Source organism: Cariama cristata, unplaced genomic scaffold (assembly GCF_000690535.1).
Source record: "Cariama cristata isolate BGI_N322 unplaced genomic scaffold, ASM69053v1 scaffold16414, whole genome shotgun sequence".
Classification (NCBI taxonomy): Eukaryota; Metazoa; Chordata; class Aves; order Cariamiformes; family Cariamidae; genus Cariama; species Cariama cristata.
Window position 1 is genome coordinate 18779 of NW_009612528.1, and position 17320 is coordinate 36098.

General features: G+C 41.2%; 1 protein-coding gene across 1 annotated transcript in view; it reads left to right on the plus strand.

Moving 5' to 3' along the window:
- EIF2B3 (eukaryotic translation initiation factor 2B, subunit 3 gamma, 58kDa) overlaps window positions 1-17320 on the plus strand; it is a gene marked incomplete at its 5' end in the record, with an annotated part of 52381 nt that overhangs the window by 14139 nt on the left and 20922 nt on the right. The window contains 4 exons of the mRNA XM_009698690.1: window positions 4426-4556; window positions 5201-5394; window positions 9491-9568; window positions 10283-10431. Of these exons, the coding sequence (XP_009696992.1) occupies window positions 4426-4556; window positions 5201-5394; window positions 9491-9568; window positions 10283-10431 (552 nt within the window). The remainder of the gene's footprint in view (window positions 1-4425; window positions 4557-5200; window positions 5395-9490; window positions 9569-10282; window positions 10432-17320) is intronic.

Genomic DNA, 17320 nt, shown 5'->3' on the forward strand with positions numbered 1-17320 from the left:
TCCTGCTGTGGGTCAAGCCGAACAGCACCTCCTGGTACCTAGACTTTTGCAAGGTCACCTAAACTTAGACTTACATAGATTCTTCTATTATTATAAAATATTTGATGAGTTTTTTTTTCTTTACCAGCATTGGTCAGAACCATTATTTTCTGTGTCATATGAAAGAGTCTCCAGCAATTTCTGTGTCTAAGAGCAGAAGTCACAGCCCGTTGAAGCATAATTGTGAAATACTTTTTTTTTAAGTTTAAGTGGTCAACATTTGGGTTTTTTTCCCCAAAACTCTTCTTCTGTTTTAGTTGGCTCCATTGTTCTTAATTTCTTGCTAAAGATTCAGTAAGCTTCCCTTCATGCCAGAGGCAGTTGCATTTCAGCAACAAGTAAAAGTTGGCCCTCTGTGGGCCATAATATATGCAATGTAATATAATATAATATACATAGATACAGACTTAATTCTGCCATATCACAGACTGTTGGAATTTTATTTGTGGTTAAAACTTACTGAAAACTGTGTAGCTGTGTTTAAATACGAAACTTAAAGATCTAGGCTATTTTCACCTCATGTTCTTCACAAGTAAAAATTTTTAATTTAGCGGGAACCTTATCTCTGCCTTTGCTGTCATGCAAAAATCCCAGGAACACTGGGAAGACGTCATAGTGCACAGGGACCAGGGATAAAGGGATTCTACAGGCATAATATTTATGTCTCTCTGGTAATGATAGTATGTGGTAAAATTACAGTTGCCTGACCAAGTATCCATTTTTGTACCTTAATGTTTTGTGTTTTAAGTAAAATTAACCTTGAGTATCCTAGGTTTATAATGCCTAGGTCTGAGTCTACAGTCTGCATAGCTGACTGCAAATGACTGATGTGTGCTCTGAGCTCTTAGGTACATTTAATACAGACTTTTCCAGGGGGTTCTTTTGCTTTTAAAAATTTCATCTTCTCTTGAATTCCCAGCTGTTTCTTGTACATTCACCATGAATTTCAACCACCCTGTTGTCTTCTTTTCCCCCACGTATGCACTGTCTCTTGCCAACATACCCCTTTGTTGTGACCTGCTGCATGAACGCAGATTCCATCCTCTTTTTACATGCTTAAAATGTGATCAGTATCAACCCCTTTTAAAAATTGCTGCCATCTTCTATTGTTCTCATGGGACTGAAGCCACCTAAGGTGCTTCAGGGATTAGTTGCCTCGCTTCCTTTACAAGCAGCAATTTAACAGCATTCTCAGTCCTCAGCGGTTTAATTGAAAACCTACTACTTTCTGTCGAGGTGAAAACAGACAGATATAACTTCAAAAATCAAATTTCAGGGAATGAAAGATCACAAAAAAGTCTCATCACTTAGGCTAGAATTTATGAAAGCATGTTTATTTTGGCAAATGTTTCTCAAAAGCAGGTTCATTTTTATCCTCTCTACCATCTGGATTTTGCTGTGAGGTGTCAGAACACAGTTACTCCGAGTTGGCTTAGAATTGGATTTCTGCCAAAATTTTGTGCATTCTCCTCTCCTGCCACCCACGCCTCCACTTTCTTTCTCCTGGTTGTAGTAGATTTTTCCTTATGTTGATCTGAGTGAGTATTTCATTCTTACTTCTTGGTGCTAAAGAAAATAACAAGTTTAGAAACCAGGGGGATGCCAAGTTTTAAAACCTGAAGAGAATAAAAGACGACTGCTTTCTTTAGCATATACAGTCTTACACTTACTTCTTCTTAATATAGGCACGTGTAGTTCAGGATTTAATTGTAAGAATTTTTAACCCACTAGACCAAAAGCTTTTTTGGTTTGTTTTCTCCTGAGTCTGGGCTAGTTGATTCTTCTACACTCCTGCTAATTTTTTTCTGTCTTGGTAAAGGGTCTTCTCTCCTATCCCTCCTTTGATTTAAATTCCTTTCCTAGTTCCAGCCAGATGTTTGGTTTCCCCCGCTGTTGACAGTCAGATAATATTCTCACGCTATCACTTCGTATATCCACATTTGCAAGATCTGTCACAAAAAATTCCCAAATTTTTGTCACTGAGTGCCTTACTGTGTATTTTTTAATACTTTCCAAAGGCAAATTCCTTTAATGTCACATGTAAATTTCTTTAAACAGCAAGCAAAGGCAAACCTTCCTGGTTTTCCTTTTCCAGTAAGAAGGGTGTGTTTCTGAGCCACATCTTATGGATGACCTAGAGATTTACTCCACCTTTGCTGAAGGAATGTGGCTAACACTTCAGAGAATTGCAGGAAAGCTTCAGGAGTTTGGCCAAGAAAGATTAAACCGTCAAAAACTAGGCAAAACTTTGTCTTTCCCCCTTTCCCTTGCTTTCATTTCCTACCGTGTTGTGTTGTCCTCTGCATCAGACTATTTAAGACTGCCAAATACTTGGATATTTTATAGGTAATATATCTTATAAATGCCATGGCCAGCCTCTGAGGGAAACACAGGATTGTCGGTTTTGGATGGAGTATAAAACCCAAGCAGGAAATCATTGCTGAATGGCACAGCTGCAGGCAAACATTGTAAGCTAGTAAACTGCCCATCTGCACAGCCACACGTGTGTCGGAGCGCTGGGCCAGGGCGGCCGTGGCAGAGCGCGCCTGTAAGTGGTTAGCAGGGAGAAATTTGATGATTAAAGAATGAAGTGTTTTGCTTCATTAGTTCCTGAAATACAACTATCTGAAGGTGATTATAATCTTATTTTCAAGAAGGAGGAGAGACTGAAGACTAGAGCTTTTCCTCATCTGTAATAAAAAATAAAAGCAGAATTTCAGATCTGGGATCACTTAGGTCATCCCACTGCAAGACAGAGGATGTGACACAACCTACAGTTGAGGACTGAAGGAAAGTTTGTCAAGAAGAAGGAAAACACTGTATTTGTTTGTAGGGCTGAACTGGCAATCACGTCTGAATCTTCCCATGAAAGTTAGAGACAGGAAAGACTGTTTTGGTCCTTAGGTCTGCTTCACTGTCATTGACCTGAACAGGGGCCTGTAGTTATGAGCTACATGGTTCTTAAAGTTTGAACTGTTTAAGATTGCCCTTTGCTAGAGATTTTGCCAACCAAAATCACTTTCAGGATACTCATTCTAGTACTTTCCTTTTTTAATTAACCTATAGTTAGTTCCTAGTTTTGCTGTCTTCTATTCTAAATAACTCCTCTTTCTTTGCGGGTTATCATTTGTTGAGTTCGTCTAGCCAAGCTCTCTGTTAGTTCTCCCAATCCTTTCTCTGAAGTTTAGCACTTCCTCTTATACATGCCAAGTTTGAGTTCATTTTCTGCATGATTTTCCCAAGCACTGCTTTAAATAATCCACAATTCAGTAACTAAATGTAGATTGTTAAAATAATGAAACAACAATAAAAGTCTTTTAAGACTGCATCTCATGCACTCCCAACTGTAAAAACTATTGATTTGTGGATTTTTTCCAAATACTTTATTGAAAAATAAAATTATTTTCTAATAGTCAAAATTAAATTACCAGGGTTATAATCCCATTGTACAGTAGGCTTTCTACACTGATATTTGTCTGTTAGGGAGAGGTTTTTCTTGATTCATTGTAATGTATAAATCAATGCAAGAGGAAGGATAATCTAGTGATCAAGGTCCTTGTTTAAGGCATAGGTGGCTTGGGTTCAAGTCCCTGCTTTATCACAAACCCCTTGCGATTTCTCTGCCTCCTAGTATTGGGGTGTCAAAATAAATATAATAAAAGTAGAAATCTGTACGCAGGGAAGATGGGTATATTGCCAGACGAAGCCTTTGGAAGCTTTCTGTTCACTGATGTATTTTGGGTCGCGGCACCTAAAGAGCTTGAAACTCTTGGGACCTAAAGTTGTTAAAATGTGCTGATTTCTCTTGGTTAAAAGACTGAGTCTTTAAAATGTTCTTGATGTTTCATGTGAGCAGAAGGACATCATTAATATCTGTGTCATAAATATTTTCATTTAAGGATCTGATATTTCACATATCCTTGAGCATTTCCATGGTTTTATCACAAAGAAAAGGAGCTGCTTTGGTTTTTCCTCTATAGGCACTTTATTCTCTCTTGTCCTGTCAATTTATGTCATTTTTTAAACCACATAAAGTGGATTTCAGTTGTTGTCATTACGATGTTGGTACTTTCTGCATTCCATCTGCCCACAAACATGAACTGCGGGGTGATGCTATATTAAATTATAGGCATCTCTGTTAAAATACAGGGGAATTAGTTTTGAAGATGAAACTTTTTCCTTATTTTCAATCTTCCTTTATATTTTAATGCATTAAGGAAGCAAACGAGTAGTGGACATTGTCCTAGTGCCAGATGTCTTGGAGTACCTGGCATTTTGATTCATCCTCATGAAAAATGTGCAAAATGTCTGATAATGTTATGCAAAGAAATGAAGACATGTAAGTCTTAGCATTCATGGATTTCATGTGTGCATCTCCTTCCCCAGGACAATCACATCTCTCCGGAGTGAACTGATTCCACATCTGGTTAGGAAACAGTTCTCTTCTCCTACATCGTTGCAGCAGGGACTAGACAACAAAGAAGAGGACCAAAAGAAAAAAGAACAAGCATCCCTAGGTCAGTACACGTATCAGAGATTTGCTGAAGATTTTAAAGCCCATATGCTACAGCTGAATTATTGGGTAGAGTACAGAATTAGCCTGAAACACTAGTTTGGGGATTTGTTTTTTTTCTCTTATACTTCATGATAACAAAGATTCTAGTAGATTTCTTTTTCAAACAGTATTGTGCATTATATAAATATTTTTGTCCTCCCTTATTTTAGTGTAAATCAAAAGCAAATCAGCTAGATGCTCTGTATTTTTTCTTCTGGAATACAGTATAGGTGAATGCTTTTTTGAAAATGTAATTTTAGGAGGGAGTTCCTAAAATTGCGTAGGGCAACAGACTAAGCCTTAATCACACTGCACTGGGAACTGGATAGGATCTCAGATCTTGGAATTTATTTTTAACATTTCCGCTATCTCCTTTTGTGACCTTGGGCAAAACATTGCATCTGTCCTGATCCCTTGATTCGCACCTGCAGAATAAAAATAAGTACTTACTCACTACATGTGATAAAATCTGTTAATGATTGCTAAGTATCTAGCCATTCAGATGATGAGGCAAAGATTTCCCTTCACCAACAGTATTTTAATAGTATTCTTCAGAAAGTATTTCATTAAATCCTGTCTAACTTCATGCATGCGTGTGTTCTCCAGACATTTATAGTTTCATAAAGGAAGATAATAGCTTGCTGAAACCTGCTCCAGATAACTCTTGTTGGAATGATCATAGAGGAGATATGAATGAAACTCTCCATGAAGGAAAAGTACGCTGCTACGTCCATATAATGAAAGAGGGACTGTGCTACCGAGTGAATACTCTTGGATTGTATATTGAAGCTAACCGACAGGTGAGAAAAATACAGAACTGCCACATGGGAATACAGCAGTAGTTTAGGGGACATTTTAGCCTCCAGGAGTGGCTCCCTGCGATACAGCTGAGGAGTGTGTGGGAATTGAACCAGTGCCATGTTATCTAGGCACATCACCCTGCTGTTTGCGGGATAGGGACATCAGGCCAGAAAACAGTTCTGTCGCTAATTTACTCCATAGCTTTGACTTAGCTAAGAAAACCCTCACCCCACACACTCTTCTGTTTTTTGGGGGTGGCCAGACCTGCAGCCAAAGAGCCAAGAAGTGTGGAAAATAAGGCTGGAAGTAGCTTTGATAGCTCATTGAATCAATGTCTTCCATGTCCTAAAGGCAAGATCAGTTCTGACTGGACTCTTCCTAACAGATGTTTATCTCAGTGATAATGACAAAGGTTATTAATGTTTTGCTTGAAGACTTAAACTACCCGTACATTCAAATTGCCTGATGCTTTCCGTTACAAAAGAACTGTTTTATGAACAGGTTTCACTACTGTGCCACTCCAGGTAAACACAGAGGTGAAATGTTGATCTGTTGCAGCTTTCACTTTCACAGTACTGAGAATTCATAAAATAAAAGATCACAGCAGAGGATTACAGAAATCCTGTACTGGCTAATGAGCTGATGATTAAAATCTTTTACTATGTTTGAAGTTGGGTTTTTTTTTCCTTTTTACTACACTGACGGATGCAATGTACAAGTTCTCACTTTGCTGTGCTAGTGATGAATTTCGTTGCTATCAGGAGTAGACAGTTTCCTCTAGTTTTGAAAGACCGATAGGGAGTCCAGTGCGGAAAGACTCAAGGTTTCTGGAAGTGGGGCTGGGAGAGCGATAAAGTTGATTTGGGAATCCTGGAAGTGGTCACTGCCTTCCCATTGCTCTCAGATTGAGTTGATTTCTTTTTAATAAAATGAATGGATGAATTTATGCAAATTAGAATTGCAGCATGGCAGAGTGAGTTTACACACTGGAGCTCTTTCTCCTTGGTGCCTGTAGAGCAGCACAGAAATAAAGGGATTTGTTTTGTGGTTAGGGACATGAGGAAGAGAGGAGGGAGGCAGCACTGCTGTCAGAAACAGAAAACTTTCCTCAAGAATATCAGAGCAAGTGTACCCAAAGGGTTAAGGGAGAACACCATTTGCGAGGGGAAGTGTGCGTGTACATTTGGCAGCAGCCACTTCAGTAAAAAGTTATTGAGTTAAGCCAGTCAGACTCCATGTGGGTTTTTTTGTGTTGTGTTTTTTTTTTTTTAACCTAAATATTCTACATTTTGGTCAGTTCAGGAAATGTGTTTGCTCCTGGGTGGTACATAGAATTAGTTTTTTGAAATCACATTGGGGCCTTCAATGTTGGAAAGGATTTTCTTTGAATTTTTAACTTTTCCAGAATGGTAAAATTTCTAAGGAAACTATGTGGAGGTAAAACATAAAATGGAGCTTAATGAGGGCCTGTGAGAAAGGAGTTCCTTTTTTCAGTGCCACTGCATTTTGTTTCTCTTGCTAATCCTCATAAAAGATACACATTTAATTTTATCTGCTTTTTTTTTTTTACCTGGTTTGTTGGTCTCTAAGGAAGACTTTTGGTGTCTTGTTTGTGCTTATCTTGGTCTTCACAGACCAGATTCTGAGTCCCTCACTGCAAAGCCGGGTCTGATAACTTTGCTGTCCAAGAGGACAGACTCATGGAGCAGTACCAATTCAGTCCAGTAGCCGTGGGAAGGAATGGCATCCTAACCCGTTGCCCTTCTGGTGAGGAAACACTTTACTCACATCATTTCACTTCCAGCTGGGTTTCTGGATGCCTGCAGCCTGTGTGTGGGCAGGTGGGTTCAGGAGGGAGTTATCTTCAATAGCAGGAAATAGTTTCTTTGTAAGATGAATTAAATCCAAACACATCTTAAACCTTCCCTTGACCCAGGCACTCCCTCTGACTCCTGCCCCCTATCTAACCTTCCTTTTCAGAGCAAAATACTTGAGCTGGTAGCTTTCTTGGGTCACCCCTCAGGCTGCACTACTATTGACCGATTCTAATAAGGGCTTTTCTGTGGCCAGTAAAATCTTTTATTTATTTCACCACACCATCTTTCCACTGAGAAGGGCAAGAGCTTTTCATCATTTCTTTCCCTTCCCACAGAGCATCAGTGGATAGTAGGAATATTTCCGGCCTTTGCTGTAGGTGTGCTTTGGTGTGTGTTTCTCTCTTGGATCTATCTGTGGTGGCTGCCCAGCTATGTGCCAGGTGAGGACAACATCCCTTCACCAAGCCAGCATCATCCAGGCAGGCTGGCCTAGTTTGTGGTGTTCTGGTGATTTTCTGGTGGTTTTCTGTAGTGCCTGCACCTTGGACTGAAGGACCTAACCTACTCTTGTTTTTTAAAAAAAAAAGAAAACACAAGTCTAGTGGGAAGGGCCATCTTCAAGAAGTAAAGAGCTATAGATGTGGAAATGTCTACTGGGGACAACAGGCAGCCTGAAATGATAGCTCAGAGATGTGAGCTCATCTGAGCTCATCTCGTTCATCTGAATGAAGCATCAGCAGTGAACATTCTTATCGTATGAAAAACAGCACTATTTATCCATCCTTACATGCTGGAAGGGAAACAGGCTGGTCATATGATGAATATCCAGACAGTTTTCTGCAAGTATCATCTCATTTGAGATCTTGAGATTTTTTTTTTTCTGATCTGATCCCAGCTTCTTCAGATCTGTGGGATCTGCTTGTTGAAGTTCACTCCCTAGCCATCAGCTCTTGTTATCCCAGCTTTCTAAGGAAGTAATTTTGTTTAGTCGTACTGCATGGCAGCTCCTTCGTAGCAGCTTTGGCAATTGCTGGCAACTCTCAGCCAAATTTAACAGAGCAATAGAGATCTCAAAGATAAACTTTCCTAAGAGTTTTGTAAAAATAGGTGCCTGGGTAGAGAAAACAGACACTTAATGAGTGCCGCTTCCTTCCCTCAGTCAAACCTAGTTACACCATCACTGTGCTGAGACTCCAGTTGACTTCCCAGAGAGACAGTCAGTGCATGTGTCTGGGCTGGCCCAACAGCGTGTGTGAAACCCCACACCAGCCCCAGCCCATGCTGCCTCTCACTCAGGCCTACGGCTTGCCATGACACAGACCTCTTAGCCCTCATGCATCACTTTGCTGCCTTCTGTATCTCCCGTGTTTCTTTGACTGCCATCTCTGTCCTACCAAGATGCATCATACATTGCATCACCGCTGCAAGCAGCTCTGTACAGCACTGTGGCTGTGCATTGCCGTGAGACTCCCACCTCCCCTGAAATCCCTATCCGTGCTGTCATCACCTCTTCTGTGGTGTGTGACCTTGGCCCCAGCCTGACACCAGGAGATGCAGAATGCCTCAAGCTGCTCTTTCACCCAGAGAAGGAGGAATGATGGAGTGATATCCTATCCTCCTACAATGCTGGCTCCCCTTTCTTTTCAGGAGCCAGTTCAGAATTGCTCTCCATGGATTTGTTGTTGGCTGCCTCATGGACTGTGTCTCTCTCCATTACCATCGCTGCTTTGTCTGTTTATCTAACACCTGCCTTCTCTCTGTCAAGAGCCTTTTCTTCTGCAGCTTTCTACCATCTCGAGTAGCCACTTGATCAACCTTAGTTTCTTTCTCCTTAAACATCTGAAAGAATTTTTCGTTGCCTGTTCCTCAGCATGCTACCTTATTGGGTGGGCTGAACACAGTCATCTTTTTATGCCAGTTTACTGGTTTATATTTTATATTACTTGCTTCCCTCTCTTGCATTACTGAATGTTGTAAAACACATTGAGCAGCATTTGAAATGGCAGATGCTGGACATTGTAATGTACAGGATGTCACTATGAGACGTGCCGTGCACTGCAGTGGAAGCATACCTGTCTCCTTTACAAAAGGGGCAGATGATAAATCACACATACCTGATTGCAGATTTGAAATGCAGGAACTTACATTTTCCTTTAAGTTAAAATCTTTATGGTGGAGGCACTAGTGCAATGGAAACCAAAGACATCTTTGAGCTGTTTATGTAACATGCAGGTACAGCACTGTCGTGTTAACTTGTGATGTGGGTTTTTCCATCCAGGTTCCCAAGCTATTGCTTAATCTGGGTCTGGAAGAGCCGCTGGTTCATGGGTCTGCACAGATCACTGACAGAGGCATGGTGAGTGTTCCCTTTCCCCATCTCTGCTCTTTCAATAGAGTCTGAATGCCCTTTACTTCAAGAACTGCTTCCTAAAATTCAGTCTCTCTGTTGGAAGAAGTATGGAATTACAATGTAGGTGTGACAGCCTGGAGTCTCCTCGTAGGCTCACCCATGGGTTGCTGCCTTTCAGCCTCTGTCTTTAAAAACGTTTGGTAAAAATTCTATCTTTCTCCCAAGTCAGCCACTGCAGTCTCTTGTTCCGTAATGGCAGTTCATGGTACTTGAGCAGTCTGTCTCCCAAAGGACACCAGTCTCAGAAGGGGTCAGTATTTTAGCTCTGCTTCTTGCTAAAGCATTTCGGTTGAATAGCAACTTCAAACCTCTTTTTCACAGGTCTCACTTAGCAAACCTTAGTGAAACCAGTGAGTACCAACAGGACTATTTCTTAATGTGATTACCTTACTGTGTGAGGCCTACACAGCTGGACCAGCTGATGGAGTTGTACCAAGCTAAAGGACTTGGGAAGAATGTCCAACTGTCTGCCTATGGGATGACCCACAAATCTCTAGGTCTTTCCTCTGCCAAGGGTCCCTAAGGGTAGAGCAGGGTGCACTTTGTTGATGATTGCTTGAAATGTGCTGTTCGGAAGAGACACGTGTCAGAACACGTATGGAGAACACGTATCAGAGAGCTCCAGGTGCTTTTGCCAGCTTCCATTCTTTTCTTCCCTAGGTTGGATCGGACAGCATCATTGGGTCATCCACACAAGTTGGGGAGAAGACATCCATTAAACACTCCGTCATCGGCAGCATGTGTACCATAAAAGACAAAGTTAAGATAACAAACTGCATCATCATGAATTCTGTTACAATTGAGGAAGGGTATGTCACCTCTTTGTATCTCAGTCTCCTAAATTTGTGGTTTCGTTTTCGAGATAGGTTCTGAGTCAGTAATTTTTGTCCTATAAGCAATCCTCAGCCAGAACAGTTGATACCAGGGGGTGTATTTCTAAAGACCGAGCCAGAAATAAGTCTCTATAAACAGGCTACACATGCACAAGTGAAATGAATTAATGAGAGGGCTGCAGTCTTGGAACATAAATTTCTTCTTTTTAGAGGGGATTGTATAATCTTCAGAATGTGTGAGTAAGTTAAGTGGATGTATGAGCCTGTATGAGCTTGTGTGTCATCCTTCCAAGCTCTATTTTAGTGGCTGGGTCTATGAGTATACCTAAAATATTTGAGGCACAAAGCATATTTTAAAGTGGTACACTTACCAACTAGAAAAGTTCTTATCACATTTGAACATTAGAGCTTCACCTAAAACATCATTTTCTTTGGCCCTTTGTTGTCATCTTGCAGCTTTACTATACCATTGCATTTGCTGAGTAATAGAATAAATGAACAAACTTTTCAAAGAGAAAATCTGCCAGCTAGTAGCGGTTTCCCATGCATTAAAGACACTAACTAAATAGATAGGCTTGAGCTGTACATTTCCAAATGTGGGAAAAGTGGCCTATCTGTAATTGTTGATGTCTGCATGCCCCCATCTTTCCATACATGCTGGCTTCCTGTGGATGTCAGTGGAAAGGAAACTGCTGATTGAGTCTGTGCAGGCCTGTATAAATTCCCTGCTCCTTCATGGCTTGAGGTTTGCTTAGAGCCTCAGGAAAAAGTCCAAACTCTTAAAAAATGCCAAGTTGGCTCTGGAAGTTACATATCTGAAAAACAAAAAACCCCAAAGGATGTGAGGTCTATGGAGGATACTACTGTTACATAACTAAATTACAGGTAAGTATGGTACCTTACTGCCAAGTGTTTGTCTTTTATAGAAATCCACAGTAATTTCAAGCACATCATAAATCAGAGTTCCGTTGAGTATAGAAAATAGTTGGTTTCCAGTTCAATCACAAATGGATCCAGTATGGCTGTATTATACGTACTGCTGTCATAAGAAGTACCGGAACCTCTCTCATTTGATCATAAGACCCTCTGTCATTTTGATTAATGAATTGATGCCACAGTCATAATGGTATGGTTTTGCATATGAGCTGAGCGACTCTACCATTAAATCACAGAGGCAGCTAAGTGTATAAATAGTGCTATTTTTATGAAGAGTCCCAAATCAGCTTGTGTTTGTCTGCACTGGTATATAGTAGTATTCTCTTCTAAATCCGAAGTTGAGCTCATAGTCGTTATCTTAAGCATACCACAAAATTCCACAAGCATCATAAAGATGGTGATATATTATTTTTTTAAGAGGCATAAACTAACTTTTGGGGTAAGATTTTTGTGAATTTCTGGAAAACAATGTTATCCCTAGTCACTCTCAGTGAAAACAATGTAGCCACCATTGAGTGGAAAGACCTCATAGTCCCAGGGGTTTACCCCCTTTGGCTGCTCTATGGTTATACTGCACACTGATGCGCTGGAGTCAAATTTGTAATTATTCCTCTCCAGCCAGAATTAAGACTATAGACCATGGAGCTTTATTTCAAAGCATACTGTAATTTATATTGTGTAGATCTGCACAGATAGTGAGCTGATAAAGTCTTTCTTATTGCATCATGGTAAGTCTTAAGATTAGAGGGGTATGAAGTCATGCATACACAGGTAGCAAGATACAGAAATACTCTAGCTGCTGAATTTTGTTGAAAGAAGTCTTGCTCATAACTTCATGAAGAATTTCTATGTATTTTGACACTCTAAATGAGGTTGATTAAATCTGATAGATTTTTGTTAAAATGCTAATGATTCTTACACATGTTGATGGATCCGTTGGCAACAGGTGAATAAATTATATGTGGTTTTGCTTTAAACTGCCCACAATGGACAACTTCTCTTTACAAACATCTCTTCTCTCAAGTGTCTCTAAAATGATTTGGGCTTTATCTAATCACCGACTTCTGAAAATGTCTTGGACTTTAATTGGAAATTCAGTAAATGTTGGCTGGTACAGGCCAAAATGAGCATAATAAAGTGCCTTAACAGATCTAATTCATTTTTTCTCGTATAGCAAATGTCCAACAAGTAAGCCAATTTTAACACTGTCTGAGGTATTGTATGTTAGAAACTTCTGGAATTGCACTGTCATTTAAAGAACATACATTTTAATGCTGACATGAGCAGTTCCACTAAACTAGTGGACTACTATATTAATGCCGTACTCAAATATGAGTGGTAACTGAAGGCTAGTCCCAGCAGTGTTCATTGCAGTAATACCAACTTGAAGCAGTAGGCTGAGAAGAAGACTGCAATAGGGCACATATTATGGAAAAGACAAAGCTGTTTAGGTAACCCAGAGAAGAAAGAAAGATCAGGTAGATCATTTCTGAAAGTCAAGAGACTGAGAACAACCCAATGCAAAAATTGCTTCGCTTTCTAAGTTCATTTATCAAGAGCTATGATTGTACATGGCACCGCCTTGGTAATTCCCTTACCACTTACATCACTTCTAGCTTTTCTGGGTTACATCTTACCTTTTTTTTTTTTTTTTTTCCCCACCTCTGCTGCAAAAGTAATCAGTAGCTTCAGTTCACTATGTTAATGTAGAGAAAAAACCAAAACCCAAAATGACAACAAAAAAAACCAAAAAAACCTAGGTTTGTCTCTTAATGGTTTTCATGTAATGTGATTTGAGGATCCTGTGGCACAGTTCCTGCAGCTTCAAGATCCAAAAATTACATCTCCAAACCAGAAACCACCTCTGCTGCAAAAGTAATCAGTAGCTTCAGTTCACTATGTTAATGTAGAGAAAAAACCAAAACCCAAAATGACAACAAAAAAAACCAAAAAAACCTAGGTTTGTCTCTTAATGGTTTTCATGTAATGTGATTTGAGGATCCTGTGGCACAGTTCCTGCAGCTTCAAGATCCAAAAATTACATCTCCAAACCAGAAAAAGGTTTTGAATAGCCTCACCACATTTGATACGAGCTTCTGAAATGGTTAAATAAATTCTTTCTGGGCAGATGGGAACACCACAAGGTGCTTAGAACAAAACTAAGTTCCTGTTGTTAGGCTGTGGTTGGTTCGTTATTGGAGAAACAGAGGTTATGACCTAGGTGATGATGACCTTCCCAACTGAATGGATCGAGGAACTGGGGTCAGCTTGGACAGTGCCATTGCATGCTGTTTGCAAATTAGGATCCATTCTCCAGCAATGACTGGTGTGTTTGATACTCTGGAAGACCCGTAGCAGGGTTTTTTGTTTTCCCTGGTGTGTAGGGCTTCTGTAATGTTATATATGTCTCCTGTGAAGTAATTTAAGTAGATATGAATCCCCCCTTAAAAGAGATTACAGGGGATTAAAGAAGTTAGTAACACGGGCAAAATAATTGGTAGTCCTTTCTTAATGTGTTTCCCACTGTGCAGCTAATTCTTCCGTCAATGAGACAATAAAATAGTAAAGATTACATATGTGCTGAATGATGGACATATTTGACCAAGCTGGGAGGGATGTAATTTATACAACAGCACAAGTGCTGAGAGATGCTGACTGCCCAGGTGACAGGCGGCAGCGGGGAAATGGTTCTTGTTTCCCTCTGGACGTCTCCCTGGAGCTCAGTGACAAATGACTGCACTGAATTACATAGTTGGAGAAAATCTACTAATTGAGCTGAAATTATAGGTCACTTGAAAACTTTGTATATCTGAATGCTCCTGCAGTAGCTGTACATGTCCTCAGTCTCTATAGTAGCTTGGAGCTGCCTCCTCTGTTTGTTCTGTTTGAATCAGAGGTGGTGCAGTACAACAGGGTCTCTGGATTGCTATGTCTTTGGTCCAGGAGTCCTCTCATTAAACTCACTTGCAAAGGAGCAACCGCTAACACTGGCAGACTGATTGAAGCTGCTAATGTAGAGAGATTTGTGCCATTTGCAAATGAAAAGTGATGTCTGATAGATTTACTCCCCCTGATGAGCAAGACTGGCAAACTGGTAACAACAGACAAGGAGAAGGCTGAGGTACTCAACAACTTTTTTGCCTCAGTCTTCACTGGTAGTCTCTCTTCCCATACCTCTTGAGTGGATGGACTGCAAGATGGGGCTCGGGGAGCAAAGTCCCTCCCACTGTAAGAGATCAGGTTCGTGACCACCTAAGGAACCTGAACGTACACAAGTCTATGGGACCTGATAAGATGCACCCAGAGTCCTGAGGGAATTGGCTGATGTAGTTGCCAAACCACTCTCCATGATATTTGAAAAGTCATGGCAGTCAGATGAAGTCCCCAGTGACTGGAAAAAGGGAAACGTTGCACCCATTTTTAAACAGGATGGAAAGGAGGACCCAGGAAACTACTGACCTGTCAGTCTCACCTCTGTGCCTGGGAAGATCATGGAGCAGATCCTCGTAGAAGCTATGCTAAGGCACATGGAGGACAGGGAAGTGATTCAAGACAGCCAGCATGGCTTCACCCAGGGCAAGTCCTGCCTGACCAACCTAGTGGCCTTCTATAATGGAGTGACTACATCAGTGGACAAGGGAAGAGCTACAGATGTCATCTGTCTGGACTTCTGTAAGGCCTTTGACACGGTCCCCCACAGCATCCTTCTCTCTAAATTGGAAAGATAGGATTTGATGGGTGGACTGTGGTGGATGAGGAATTGGTTGGATGTTCACATCCAGAGGGTAGTGGTCAACGGCTCAATGTCGACATGGAGATCGGTGACAAGTGGTGTCCCTTAGTAGTCCATATTGGGACCGGTGCTGTTTTATATCTTCATCAATGACATACACAGTGGGATCGAGTGCACTCGCAGCAAGTTTGCAGACAACACCAAGTTGAGTGGTGTGGTTGACATGCCTGAGGGACAGGATGCCATCCAGAGGGACCTGGACAAGCTCAAGAAGTGGGCCCATGTGAACCTCATGAGGTTCAACAAGGCAAAGTGCCGGGTCCTGCACTTGGGTCACAAAAACCCCATGCAGCGCTACGGGCTTGGGGACGAGTGGCTGGAAAGTGGTCAAGCGGAAAAAGACCTGGGGGTGTTGGTCAACAGCCGGCTGAACACGAGCCAGCAGTGTGCCCAGGTAGCCAAGAAGACCAACAGCATCCTGGCCTGTATCAGAAACAGTGTGGCCAGCAGGACTAGGGTAGTGATCATCCCTTTGTACTCTGCAGTTGCCCGCAGTACTGCCTTCAGCTCGGGGGACCCCAACACAAGAGAGACATGGACCTGTTGGAGCGAGTCCAGAGGAGGCCACGAAGACAATCTGAGGGCTGGAGCACCTCTCCTGCGAGGACAGGCTAAGAGAGTTGGGGTTGTTCAGCCTGGAGAAGAGAAGGCTCCGGGGACACCTTAGAGCAGCCTTCCAGTACCTAAAGGGGGCTTATAAGAAAAATGGGGATAAACTTTTTAGCAGGGCCTGTTGCAATAGGACAAGGGGTAATGGTTTTAAACTAAAAGAGGGTAGATTTAGACTAGATACAAGAAACAAATTCTCTACAATGAGAGTGGCGAAACACTGGAACAGGTTTCCCAGAGAGGTGGTAGATGCCCCATCCCTGGAAACATTCAAGGACAGTCTGGACGGGGCTCTGAGCAACCTGATGTAGTTGAAGATGTTCCTGCTCATTGCAGGGGGATTGGACTAGATGACCTTTAATGGTCCCTTCCAACCCAAACTATTCTGTGATTCTACCTCCACCCTGATCTCTTCATAGTTCAGAAGTTACTGCTGTTGGGGCTTGCAAACAATCTCGCAATGAATTAGGCTGACCTGAGCGTGATAACTGTGTTTCATTTGGTATATTTAGGGACGCTTATCTTCCTTGAAATGAGACCTAGATATGGATGGATGAATTTACTTTCAAGTTCCTGTTTTGGCTTTTGTTTTGGCAGTTTGTGGTTGGTTTGTTGGTGTTTTTTTTTAAACATTGGCTTTATTTTTACCAATCTTGTAGTTTTACTTAGTTTGTTAGCTTCTGGCAGCAGGAGCGTCTTAATTTCTCTGGTCATACAGGACCTTGTGCTGAAGTGCTCTGAGCATTACAAATAATATGAACAGGAAAAGCATGTTGAATCCTTTATTCCATCCCTGCAGATGAAGATTTCGAAATCTCTTGTTTGTTAGTAAAACTATCTCAGTGTATACACTTATGGAACTTGGCCATTTTGTCGTGTGTGCAGTATATCCTTCTTCCTTGGTCATGGAAAATGAATGTTTCCCTGGGAAAGATTCAAGAGATGGGATTGTAGTAGGGAAAAAAACCCTGATCTTTGGACTACTTAGAGGTTAGTTGAGGAGACAAGCATGGAAAGCTTGGATAGATATCAAGTCCACAGTAAGCCATGCTTTGAAATGGTCTTGTTGACATGCCAGTAGTCAGTACCATAGGGGCTCTGTGGCAGATTTAGTCTCCGAAATGAAGTATTTTGCTGCTTTTCTTTTTTTCAGGGAAATACAGGAAAGCATTCTGCTTCAAATGATGTTTTTATGGAAATCATAAATAGGGGGCTGTTATTATCAGAGAGGGTGATAGCAAGATGCAAACGGTGCAAGCTTTACATCAAGATTTCACCTCCATAGCTGGGAAGTATCACATCTTCGCAGAGTAACCAAGGAAGCTCAACCTGTCTCACCTATAATTTTATCAGAAAAACTGCTCGTTGGGTGTGATTGTTTTTGGACAATGGAAAAGATAAATGAAATGTCTGGGCATCTGCCTGGCACAGGCCAGAGAATTTTAGGCAGTATCTGCTGAGTGGAACTCAGCAGCTGTTGACTTTAGAAGATGGTGATCTTCATTTGAAAGTCAGGAACAATTTGAG